This window comes from Bos mutus, chromosome 6 (assembly GCF_027580195.1).
Source record: "Bos mutus isolate GX-2022 chromosome 6, NWIPB_WYAK_1.1, whole genome shotgun sequence".
Taxonomy (NCBI): Eukaryota; Metazoa; Chordata; class Mammalia; order Artiodactyla; family Bovidae; genus Bos; species Bos mutus.
Window position 1 is genome coordinate 97,893,764 of NC_091622.1, and position 13,503 is coordinate 97,907,266.

Consider the following 13,503-nt stretch of genomic DNA (forward strand, 5'->3'; position numbering starts at 1 on the left):
AAGCCAGACCATAATTCAAGTATTTACTGAATGCCAACCACATACCAGGCACTATGCTAGTCACTGGGATTTGGTGATACAGGAGAATAAACGTGGACCTGTCCCAGGGCTTCATTCCAGGGGGGTAAAGTTATCAGCCAAAGAAAGTCACTAACAAGAATACAACGACAAACTGATGGGTGCTACGAAAGGAAGGAAGGGTGTTTCTATAAATAGCATCCAAGAGACTGACTGCACCAGGCGGTAAAGGAAGGCTTCCCCAAGGAAGAGGTGGTGAAGCGCAAGTCTGACGGTGGAGTAGGAGTGGGTGAGGGTGAAACGAGACGGAGAGCTGAGATGAATGAGCCCCAGGCTTGCAGACCACCACGGTAGAAAGGGCACAGAACGTGAAATGCACACAGAAGGACAGTGTGTGTGGAGTGCAGAGTATAAGAGCGTGTTGAGAGATGATAAGGATGCAGAGAGAGGAGAGGCCAAATCCACACAGTGCTGCTGCTGTTGTTCAGTTGCTCAGTCATGTCTGACTCTTTGCGACCCCATGGACTGCAGCATGCCAGGCTTCGTGATAAGGGCTTCCCAGGTGGCTCAGCAGTAAAGAATCTACCTGCCAATGCAGGAGATGAGGATCCGATTCCTGCGTCGGGAAGATCCCCTGGAAAAGGAAATGGTAACCCACTCCAGTATTCTTGCCTGGAGAATTCCATGGATAGAGGAGCCTGGTGGGCTACAGTACATGCGGTTGCAAACAAGTCGGACATGACTCAGCGACTAAACAAGACCGTGATAAGGGATCTGGACTCAATCCTAACAGCAGTGGGAAACAACCACTAACAAACTTTAGGCAGAAAGGGATTTATATTTGGAGATCGATCTATTGAAGAATAATATGGAGAGGGTGTGGGAAGGGAGGGCACAGCTGATGCCAGACCAGCTGGGCGAGCATCACAAGGATCTAGGCAGGACCTCAGCACCTGGAAAAGAGTGTGCAAGCAGCCTATGTGACCTCTTTTTGCCTCGGATTCTTTTTTGTGTGAAAGCAGAACTATACTATTTCATTCAAAGGTATAAAAACATTAGAGATAAAAACATATCAAGTGTCTAGCAGGGTGTCTGAAACATAGTCGTGAGAAATGATCACTGGAGGCTCCCTGCATCCCACGGCGCGACAAGTGTTGTGTCGAATTCCTGCAGTTTCCATCTCTCCCACCAAAACCTAGTGTCCCCAAGGATGCCCACCTCCACCCTCCTGCCTCTTGACCTCACCCTGCCCTTGTCGCCTCTCACCCTATCCCACTGGTTGTTTCTGTCTGGAGGACTTGACTTCTTCAGTTCTAACCCCAAAGATTTTTCTGCCTCTCCACCCTGTCTGTAATTCCAGCCTCCTTCCAGAACTAGGGCCCTGTGGTGAAGCCCTACCTCAACGTAAAGGAAGAACCCCGATGGCCTGTTCTTCTCAGCACAGGGCCCAGGAGCCTCGTAAGGGCAGGTTTGGAACAACAGTTGCCTACCGGCTAATCTCCTGAGCTGACTCTGCCTGGTCTTCTTGCTGCTGTACTTCAATTGTTAACACAGAATTTAACTGAAACTGTTGAGCCCTATGGATCTGGCATCGCAGGCCCATAAAACCAACCCTTGTGGCCAAGTCGGTTCCCCCAGGATTCCTGTACCTGAGTGCACTCAAGTGAAGCCTCAATTCCATTGCCTTGCATGGAGTCCTAACTCATGACATACACGTATTTGTCAGATGTATATTTTCTTCCTGCCTTTTCACTGCTTAAGTAGTATCTTTTGAAGAGAATTGTAAAAATATGAGGTCTATTTATTTTTTTCTTTCATGATTTATGTTTTTTGTTTTCCTTATAAGAAATCTTTCCCTACCCTAAGGCATTTCCAAATAGATTTCAGTATTGATCTGTAATTTCTTTAAAAAAAAAAAAAAGAACAAAACCTGTTGAGATTTTGATTGGGACTGCACAGAATTTATAGACCAATGTCGGAAGAAGTAACATCTGAACAAAAGTGAGTACTCCAATTCATGAAGATGGTATCTCTCTCCGTTTCTTTAGGTCTTGTTTAATTTCTCTCAGCAGTGTTTTATAGTTTTTGGTGAGTTTTAAGTGAGAGTAATTTACACAGGGTAACAAGAGACAGAGCTGTGACCGGGACACAGGTATGTGTGACATGAGAGCCCTTGCTCTAAATCACCACAAAGCACTTTGACGATGTCTCCACTGACACGTGACTGTGCTACAAGTCTTCAGTCTAGTATTTAAGCACTCTCTCCCATCCTCCCCAACAATGGCACGCAGTCTGGCCCAACTTTTTCCGCCCAACTTTCTACTCTTAGGTTATCTTCAGCCTTTCTCTATAGCTACAATATCCAGTCTATTGACTGTTATTCCACATCATCTTAAGGTTTCTCATCTTTCAATTTAAGTACCTGGAATGGCTTATTCCTTCCCTCTGTTCATCTAAAACCTCTATCACCTTCAATACTCAGGACTAATTCCTTTCCTTTTCTGTAGCCTTTGGCTCTTATAAAATGCCAGGGGATAAAATATTACACCATTCATCTGTAAGGCGACCAAAATGGTCTCATGATATCTTTTACTTATCAATTACCTTTGGAACTTTCACTTACACCAATTTGGGATAATAAAGGTAGGCTATATGATAGATTAAGAGTCCTGGTTTTTAGTTAGATAAAGCTGAATTCAAACCCTGGCTTTACCAGTTTGGGACTGAGAGACCTTGGGCACAAGAGAATAAGCCTAAAAAAGAGGTTTTACTCAAGAATAACCTGAAGAAAGAGAGTCAATTTCTAATCTTAGGGAAAAGAGTGTTTTCCCATTGTGCCCCACCCAACTTTTTTTTTTTTTAATTTTCTGCCTGATAAAGGCTATACTGACTTCACAAATGTTTATTTTATATATATATATATATATATAGTCAGAGGACTTACAGGGATCTTTTCTTACTAAGGCAGAGATGCTGGATTATCTGTCATTAGGACCCATGCTTCTAAGGCTCCTTTATCCCCCACAGTATCCGCCAAAGTCTCTTACTTGTAATGGATGCCCAGTTATTATTCGTTCCATACAATTCAAAGGATTAAAAATCCACAAATAAATCCAGTTTTAGATTTATCATGTCATAGACTGCTCTTTCTCACATTATATAGAAGTGAACATTTTTTTCAACTGTCTTTACAGTTTTCAAAACTTTTCAACTGCCACTGTCTCAAATAATAGCAGTAAGATATAAAAATATTAAAAAAAAAATACCTTCAAACCAATCAAAGAAAGAAACAAAGTCTGGATTCCCTTGGTGAATTCCTGAACAAGATGGCTATAGCAGTTTTCCAATGGTTTGCTTATTAACTGCAATACCTACAAGAGTTAAAGCAATACTATGTTTCACATTATTATAAAAAATAAATTGTGTTCCATATAAAATTTTATAATTGCATACATCTTGTGGAGGTTGGGAGAAAGAAAAAACAGAAACAAAAAAATAAGAATTTAGCAGGTATCCACATGAAAATGGAAGAAGATAGGGAAAATACTTTTCATTGAAATACAGAAGTATTCAAGCTACTCTTTCTAATGCTTAATCGCAGAGAAGAAGGAAACATTATTCAAAGGAATATTATTAATTAATTTTTAAAAGATGATATCAAAGGGCGAAATTAAAGACTGAGAAAACACAACAAAACAACCAACTAACAACCAGATTATTACCTGTTGCTTGTCTTTTTCTTGCAATATAAGGATACTCTCCCCAACAGAATCTATTCCAGCACGGCCAGCTCTGCCAATCATCTGTTTATACTGATTCCTCTTTAAAAATTCCTTAGCAACATAGGGTGCTCTTAATATAACTCTATGGAATTGATAAAATTAATTAAAAGTGGTATTAGATCTATACCATTAGCATCTATTTTTAAACTCTTCATTTCATTATTTTTATATGATATTCAATTTAGTGACATATTAACTCAAAATAGTACGTAACTACCATTTACCAGTAGTCTATATGTTATGATGTTCTAGGTTCTTTATGTACATTATCTGTTATCTTACAAAACATGTGGTGATATTCTTATGTACTTTAATTTTCCTTTACAAAATGGTTGACTGAAGCACAGATAAATAGCTTATAAAAACCAACAAGATTAGTAATTAACAGAACCATAATTTGAGCTTAAGTCTGCTTACCTGCAAAGCTTACGATCAATCCACTATAGCAATAATCTCAAAAGGTTTTTGATTTGATACTCCATAAATGAAAAATCTGACCACGGGCCACTAACATATGCATATTTATTTATGAATTTGTATTGTCAACTACATAAAATTGCAGATTTATGTATACAGACGTCTATAGCCAGCTTTCCTGTTCAAAGGTAAGAGAAAACCTGTGCTATTTACCTATTCAACCAATTCCTTTATTTATAAATCTCAATGGACAGACAAGATTATCGAATACATGAAGAAAACAAATGACACAGAAGAAAAACAATGAGAACATATAGAATATACATCTGACAGAGACAGATAATACAGGGAACAGAAAAGAACTTTAAAAAATTGAATTAGTATGCACAGAAAATTCTGGAGGGTACTGTATTTATAGAAGAACAGAGTACTATAAAGAAAGAACAATAAAAGAAGAGAGTTCTTAGAAATAAAAAATTAATTCATTTAAACAATTCAACTGAAGAACTGAATAATGAATGAATATAGTTAGTGGGATATAATTAAAAACTGATTTTGTAATATAGAAAGTAAAGGAGTTACATAACTCATATAGACTGAAAAACATGTAAGAAAAGTTATGAGAAATGAATGACCAATTTAATTGTCTAACTGAAGTTATAAAAGCAGAGAAACAGAGAAAATGGAAGGAAAGAAATGATATAAGAAATAACTGAAAATAATTACTCTAAGATGAAGAAAGGCATAAAACTTTAGACTGAACATGTACCCAATGGCTAAGCCCTATGAAATCAGAAGTAGCTAGGGACTTCTTTGGTGATCCAGTGGTAAAGAATCTGCCTGCCAAGGCAGGAGACACAAGAGATGTGGGTTGATCCCTGAGTCAGGAAGATCCCCTGGAATAGGAAATGACAACCCACTCTGGTATCCTTGCCTGGGAAATCCCAAGGATAGAGGAGTCTGGTAGGCTACAGTCCACGTGGTTGTGAAGAATCGGATGCAACTGAGCACACACATTACAAAATGTTGAGGTAAAGGAGTTCGTCAAGGCTGCATATTGTCACCCTGCTTATTTAACTTCTATGCAGAGTACATCATGAGAAACGCTGGGCTGGAAGAAGCACAAGCTGGAATCAAGACTGCCGGGAGAAATATCAATAACCTCAGGTATGCAGATGACACCACCCTTATGGCAGAAAGTGAAGAAGAACTAAAGAGCCTCTTGATGAAAGTGAAAGAAGAGAGTGAAAAAGTTGGCTTAAAGCCCAACATTCAGAAAACTAAGATCATGGCATCCAGTCCCATCACTTCATGGCAAATAGATAGGGAAACAGTGGAAACAGTGGTTGACTTTATTTTTTGGGGCTCCAAAATCAGTGCAGATGGTGATTGCAGCCATGAAATTAAAAGACGCTTATTCCTTGGAAGGAAAGTTATGACCAACCTAGACAGCATGTTAAAAAGCAGAGACATTACTTTGCCAGCAAAGGTCCATCTAGTCAAGATTTTTCCAGTGGTCATGTATGGATGTGAGAGTTGGACTATAAATGAAGCTGAGAACCGAAGAATTGATGCTTTTGAACTGTGGTGTTGGAGAAGACTCTTGAGAGTCCCTTGGACTGCAAGGAGATCCAACCAGCCCATCCTAAAGGAGATCAGTCCTGGGTGTTCATTGGAAGGACTGATGTTGAAGCTGAAACTCCAATACTTTGGCCACCCTGATGCGAAGAGCTGACTCATTTGGAAAGACCCTGATGCTGGGAAAGATTAAGGGCAGGAGGAAAGGGGGACGACAGAGGATGAGATGGTTGGATGGCATCACTGACTCAGTGGACATGGGTTTGGGTGGATTCCAGGAGTTGGTGATGGACAAGGAGGCCTGGTATGTTGTGGTTCATGGACACGACTGAGGAACTGAACTGAACTGAGGTTAAAGAGAAAAGCCTACAAGCTTCTGGAGAGGGAAAGCTGCCAGCCTACGTAAAAACGAAAATGTCCACCACTAGTTCCTTCAAGACATAGAAGAATACTACAAAGGCTCCTAAGGGAAAACACTGAACCTAGAATTCTGTTCGCTGCGAGGTGTTCAAGTGTGAGGCTAAACTAAAGACAGCTTCAACTATGCAAAGGTTCATAAATTTTTATTTTCAATGCATCATCTAAAAAGAATTACCCAAGGATGGCAAAATAAAAAATGGATCACAGAAGGAAGATGTTGGATACAAGGGGCAGTGGTAGGCAAAACAAAACAAAAAACCCACACAAGTATGATTTATTGGTAAGTTTAAATAATTATTGATTATAAGATGAGGGAAGTTGTTTGGTAGAAATCAACACAACACTGTAACGCAATTGTCCGTCAATTAAAGATAAATAAATTTTTTTTTAAATGAGAGAAAATTAAAAATACAGACCTAACATTTTAGGTAACCGCAACAATACACAAGACAGAGTAGAAAAAATATACAAATGCTAAGACTCTTGTAATGTTGAGCAGAGGATACAGTTATCAATTCTAAAATCATAGAAAACACATTTGATTATCACTGTTAAATTTTTAAGAGTAACCATTGCTAACAAGAGAAATAAAATATGTAACTTCCTTTTTTTATTTCAACAATTGTTTGAAAAAATGGAATACTTCCTAGGTGACAGAGTTTGAAAACAAAAGAATAGAAAAAGATATAGTTGGCAAAAAAAATATAGTTCTAGTGTTCAAAATAAAGTCATTCTGAGGAAAACAAGAACTTATTCTACTGATAAAAGGTGTAATTCAGCCATAGGATATTTGGAGTAAACTTTTATATACCTAAATAGTTGTAAAATACAAAGCAAAAAAATTGTAAAAATGTAAAGAGGAGAAGTTGATAACTCCATAATTACAGTAGAAAACTAACATATGTCTCTGGAACTGATAGATCAAAGAATCACAGAGAAAACAGAGGAGCTGATAACATGAATAATAACTGGGATCTCATTGAGATACATAAAAGTGCACACCCAACATAAAATATATAGTTTAAAGCTCTTGGATGATTCATAAAAATTGACCATTTATTTGGAAAAAAAAAAAAGTTACAAATTTTAGCATCATCATTAACTAAGAGTGGAAATCAGCTCCACAGGGCTACAGCTTTGGTAATAACTAAGAAGGTAAACAAGGATCTGCTGCTGCTGCTGTTGCTAAGTCGCTTCAGTCGTGTCCGACTCTGTGCGACCCCATAGACAGCAACCCACCAGACTCCCCCGTCCCTGGGATTCTCCAGGCAAGAACACTGGAGTGGGTTGCCATTTCCTTCTCCAATACATGAAAGTGAAGTTGTTTAGTCGAGTCCGGCTCTTAGCTACCCCATGGACTGCAGCCTACTAGGCTCCTCGGCCCATGGGATTTTCCAGGCAAGAGTACTGGAGTGGGTTGCCATTGCCTTCTCCAAGGATCTACTCTGAAAAAAAAAAAAAAAGATACTATTAATAGACTCAAAAGTCTTCATAGATGAGTTCTCTAAGGTGTCAAGGAAATCTCTATATTAAATAAACTCTTTCAGATTAAAAAAGAAAATGGTCAAAAGCTTGCCAACTGTTTCTACATAACTAGAATAATAAACCCTAATATCAAAACCAGATAAGGAGAGGACTAAAGAAAGAAGCAATAATACTAGCAAGAGATCTACTAAGGGAATTCCCTGGTGGTCCAGTGGTTAAGAATCTGTCTTCCAATGCAGGGGACACAGGTTTGATCCCTGGCTGGAGAACTAAGATCCCACCTGCCGTGCGGCAACTAAACCTGCTCACAACTAGAGAGAAGCCCACGTGCTGCAACAAATAGGCCATGAGGGGCAACTAAAACCAGATATATAAATATAAATTTAATTTTATATTATATACAAATATAAATTTGAAAAGAGAGAGATCTACTAATGCCATTTTTTCACTAAGATATTAAAGGAAATAAACCAAACAATCAACTCAGCAAACACTGAAAAAAACATTTGATAAATCTACATTCATTACTGAGAAAGAATAAAACAATTAAAAAAAAACAAACCTGTTGGCAAGCTGGAACTGAAAAGTTTGGAGCCTGAGCGACAATGACTTGTATCTTACCTTCTCGCTGGTAGGTTAACACCTGCTGCGAGGGTGGATGTGCAGGTGAACAGGCAGAGGACCCCTGTGGAGTAGGCCTCCTCCAAGAGCTTCCTTTCATCGCTGGTTAAGCCACTGTGGTGATAAGCAACTCCAAACGGGATGGTGTGCCTTAACACGCGACACAGGTTGCCACCGCTGACATTCTTCAAGTTCTGAATCACCTCCTGTTTTTCTTTCTCTTTGTGCTTCAGATATTCCCTAGGGAAAAGATCTGTTGGAACCCTTGATCTTATAGGGAAGGAGCACCTACCATTTTAACTTTAGTAGCTACATGCAAACATTCTCCTTTTAAAATCGTGTTACTTTTATTGACCTAAGTACATAAAATGTTCTTAGAATTGTAATTCCGATTTCGTTAACAGGCAGTTTCTCTCAGCCTATTTGGGGATCACAAAGTCCTATGAAAATCTGCTTAAAGCTAAGGGAAAAAACAGATATTCACATTAATACAACACTTTGCATATAATTTCAGAGGGTTTCTGTACTTCCTGAGGTTCAATCCTGTACTTCCTATGAATTCATGAATGCTGGGTTCAAACACCTGCTCTAGAAGTTACAATTTTTTTTTCACAAGAAAATGCATCTTCAGCGAAGATGAACTGCTTTGTCATACATTTTCTTCTCTGAAGATAAAAATTATATGTACTATTAAAGCATATGAATTATATGTAAAACACTGTCTAAATATTAGCACTTCAGAAGCCTCAGTAATATCCTACAATGTCTCCTTACCTAGAAGCACCTATTTTTCTCAATTCCTTTCTAGAAAAGAAAAAAAGGAAAGACTAAGTACAACTAACTCCTAATTGACTGTAAAGCAACAACTTCTGAACACCAGTCACAAACAAACACAGCCTGTGTGCGTGCTAAGTCGAGTCAGTCATGTCCAGCTCTCTGCGACCCTATGGACCGTAGCCCGCCAGTCTCCTCTGTCCATGGGATTCTCTGGGCAAGAATACTTGGGTGTGTTGTCATGCCCTCCTCCAGGGGATCTTCCCTACCCAGGGATCGAACCCGTGTTCTTTTACGTCTCCTGCTTTGGCAGCTGTGTTCTTTACCACTAGAGCCACCTGGGAAACCCAAAAAATAGTGTCTAAGATATAAATATAATACACGCAGCCCTTGTTGCAGCAAGCTTCATGGAAAGCACAGACAGCTCTGGCTGGTGCTAAATGCACAAGTTCAGTAATTTCATAAGAAGCTGAGAAATGGGTGGCAAGGAGACAATGAAGAATGGGGCAGAAAGTGGTTGAGAGTCAACAGTGTAAGAACCAAGTGACAGCTGGGTAGGGAGCTATTGACTTTATATTACTATTTTCCAGTCAAGAGTTTGAGGTCCTGAAAGGGACAAATTCTTCTCAAGGAATTAAGTCTTAAGGATAATTACCCTATACTTTAAGAGAAGGGAGACATTATTTGTAAATGACCAGATAAGACATGGATCTATGGAGAAGGGTTTTGTGGGGGGTAGTTGAGAAGTGAGCTGGGTGCTGAAGAACAGGTTAGAGGTGGCAGTTGATAGCTAAGCAAGAAGTAAACAGTACCGCCAGATTCATCATCTCCGAAGAGGAAGATTTAACTCCGGGACCAAAGACAGTCTCAGTCACTCGCAGCTTTGTGCAGATTTTATTTAAAGTGAAAGTGACAGAAAAAGCTTCTGACAAAGACATCAGAAGACGGCAGGAGAGTACCTGCCTCACTAATTTAAGTGGGGCCTTATACACTGCTCACCTAGCTTCTGAAAATAGATAAAAAATACTTCAAGGCTGTGAGAATTTTGCCCAGACCCTTTCCCATAACATACACCCTGGGATGACATCAACACGAGATTAGCCAGAAGGAACAGGTTAACCCAGAGCTCAAGGCTGTGGAAGTTTTTACCCAGACCTTCTCCCACAGCATACATCCAAAGCTCAAAAAAAGGCATGTCCTTGAACAAGAGATTCTGATGCCTACAAGGACTATTTGTCTACGTCAAAAGAATGCGAAAAAGAAAGAATGCTGACCTCCTCCTTAAAGGGGCCTTCGGCTTGGACTCCTTATCAACCTGCCTAAGTTAACTCTTTCACAGTGAGGGGGTGGGGAAGTACATTATTGGCAGAAGGTAAAGCATGATCGCAGGCATGGAAATGAGTGGTTCAAAACATAAACAAAGAAGACAAGTAGGGACGTCCCTGGTGGTTCTGTGGTTAAGAATCTGCCTGCCAATGCAGGGGACATGGGTTCAATCCCTGGCTAGGGAAGATTCCATACGCTGTGGAGCAACTACGCCTGTACGCCACAACTACTGAGCTTTAGAGCCCATGATCTGCAGCAAGAGAAACCACTGAAATGAGAAGCCTGAGCACCACAACCAAGAGTAGCTCCTGCTCGCTGCAACCAGAGAAAGCCTGCAACAAAGGCCTAGCACAACCAGAAATAAATGAATAAAAGAAGACAAGAAGTTCAACTGGATGATGTGCAGGGTGGATAAAGAGTAGAAGAAATAAAGGTGAAAAACTAAATTGGGTCCGATTTTAGCATGAATCTAGGCTAAGAAGCACTGTGGTATCACTATTAGGGAGACTTTTAGGGAAAGTAATACAATCAGAGCTTTGGCCATTGTCAGGAAATAGTGTTTAAAAGACATTCTTGACTTAGAAGTCCAAAGCACTAACAGCCATAAAAAATATAATTTTCCTTGAGGTTGACACAATCACTTGGGAAAAACTCTGCTTTAGTCTTTGCACTTAAACACACATAATAAGCATATTCTAGGAGATTGCACTGTACCTGCGTCCTGTGAAAGTTATGATTAGGAGGCAAATAATTAAGGGCTGATACTCCATGACTTTCAAGAAATTATCTTTCGAAGATACTACTGAGATCAGAAACCATTTAGCCCTAGATTATATTCATCTATGTATAAATTACAGAAAAACAGAAAAAAGTATGCTCTAAATATGACAACATTTTAGTTAACAGCCACCAAGATGGGAGCTAAACTATGTTATTGTTTGTTGTTCAGTTGCGCAGTCGTGTCTGACTTTGTGACCCATGGACTGCAGAACGCCAGGCTTCCCTGTTCTTCACCAACTCCAACAGCTTGTTCAAACTCACATCCATTGAGTCAATGATGCCATCCAATCATCTTGTCCTCTGTTGTCCCCTTCTCCTCTTGTCTTCAATCTTTCCCAGCATCAGGGTCTTTTCCAATGGGTTGGCTTTTCGGATCAGGTGGCCAAAGTACCGGAGCTTCAGCTTCAGCATCAGTCCTTCCAATGAACATTCTGAGTTGATTTGATTTTCTTTAGGATTGACTGGTTTGATCTCCTTGCAGTCCAAGAGAATCTCAAGAGTCTTCTCCAGCACCACAGTTCAAAGGCATCAATTCTTCGGCGCTTAGCCTTCTTAATGGTCCAGCTCACATCCATACATGACTAATGGAAAAACCACAGCACTATATGGACCTTTGTAGGCAAAGCAATTTCTCTGCTTTTTAATATGCTGTCTAGATTTATCATTGCTTTTCTTCCAAGGAGTATCTTTTCATTTCAAGGCTGCAGTCACCATCCACAGTGATTCTGCAGCCCAAGAAAATAAAGTCTGTCACTGTTTCCATTCTTTCCCCATTTATTTTCCATGAAGTGATGAGACTAGATGGCATGATCTTCATTTTTAAAATGTTGAGTTTTAAGCCAGCTTTTTCACTCTCCTCTTTCACCTTCATCAAGAGGCTCTTTAATTCCTCTTCACTTTCTGCCATAAGGGTGGTGTCATCTGCATATCTGAGGTTATTGATATTTCTCCCGGCAATCTTGATTCCAGCTTGTGCTTCATCTAGCCCAGCGTTTCTCATGATGTACTCTGCATAGATGTTAAATAAGCAGGGTGATAATATACAGCCTTAATGTACTTCTTTCCCAATTTTGAACCAGGCCGTTGTTCCATGTCCAGTTCTAACTGTTGCTTCTTGATGTGCATACAGATTTCTCAGGAAGCAGGTAAGGTGGTATTCCCATCTCCTTAAGAATTTCCCACAGTTTGTTGTGATCTATACAGTTAAAGGCTTTAGTGTAGTCAATGAAGCAGAAGTAGGTATTTTTCTGGAATTTTCTAAGGATTTTGAGCATTATTTTGCTAGCATGTGAAATGAGTGCTATGTGCAGTAGTTTGAGCATTCTTTGGCAGTGCCCTTTTTTGGGACTAGAATGAAAACTGGCCTTTTCCAGTCCTGTGGCCTCTGCTGAGTATACTCAGGACATTTACCTTAAGAAAGCAGCAAGTAATATGGAAAATGTATTTTAGAGGAAATTTTCCTTCAGAAAGAGTTAAGTCCTATCTCTTTACAAAAGTATCAAGGGTCCATCACAATTCACTAACTAAAGGTTTCGGGGAACCAAATCAGTATGTCAATATTAAACATCAACATTTACGACCCAAATAAACTATTATCCCCGAAAAGCAAAATAAGTCAAGGGTATGATTTGACCAACAATTAATCTCATTTCACACAGTCAAAAGTCTGTCTTTAAATTTCTCCATCACTTAGTCAGGACTATATTACCTTATTCTAAGAAAACAAATGACTCACTGAGCATCCTTCAATGATAATTTAATTTCCCTAGGTTTTTATACTCTACATCATCATTTTAAAGTCAGACTCTGTTACTGAAATGGGAAACACTCCTTGACTTTATCCCAAACATCGGCATCTTTGTGCTAGCCAATGAGTTTAACTCTGTATTAGGCCAATCCACGACATTGGGATTGTGGGGGCAAGTGGAGGAGGGCTGGGTGAGAATCCAGGGTACTGATCTGTGTGTAGTCACATAGCACCAGCTCAGGGGCCCATAAGAAATCTGAAAAATATGCTAAAACAACACGTGGGACAAAAAGGTACAGAAAAAACTAAAACTGCTCATACTTAAGGTCATTTTATACTTACCTCTATAACAGAGTCAATGCTAAGATATTATACAATTACAAAGCAGTACATTTCTTTATTATTTAGCAAATTCAATTCCAATGTCCACATAATCCAAGTGTGAAGCTTACTAAGAAAACAAAGGCTACAGTATTTAATTACAGAGAAAGTTAAGCTAAAGATACGATTAATCCCTACACTGGTAAGTCCTCTGATCACACAGCCCTTCATCCC

The 13,503-nt window shown here is 39.4% G+C and overlaps 1 protein-coding gene across 5 annotated transcripts in view; it reads right to left on the reverse strand.

The window, feature by feature from the left end:
- Positions 1-13,503, reverse strand: part of HELQ (helicase, POLQ like) — a 40,863-nt gene that overhangs the window by 13,997 nt on the left and 13,363 nt on the right. For 4 of the 5 annotated variants that reach the window (XR_011464541.1, XM_070372628.1, XM_014481722.2 and 1 more), the window contains 3 exons: positions 8,322-8,561; positions 3,741-3,882; positions 3,285-3,389 (listed from right to left, as the gene is read on the reverse strand). Coding sequence is in view for 4 of the 5 variants with exons in the window: in XM_070372628.1 (XP_070228729.1) it covers positions 3,285-3,389; positions 3,741-3,882; positions 8,322-8,561 (487 nt within the window). In the remaining variant the exon portion in view is untranslated. The remainder of the gene's footprint in view (positions 1-3,284; positions 3,390-3,740; positions 3,883-8,321; positions 8,562-13,503) is intronic. The other variant, XM_070372626.1, reaches the window with a different exon arrangement.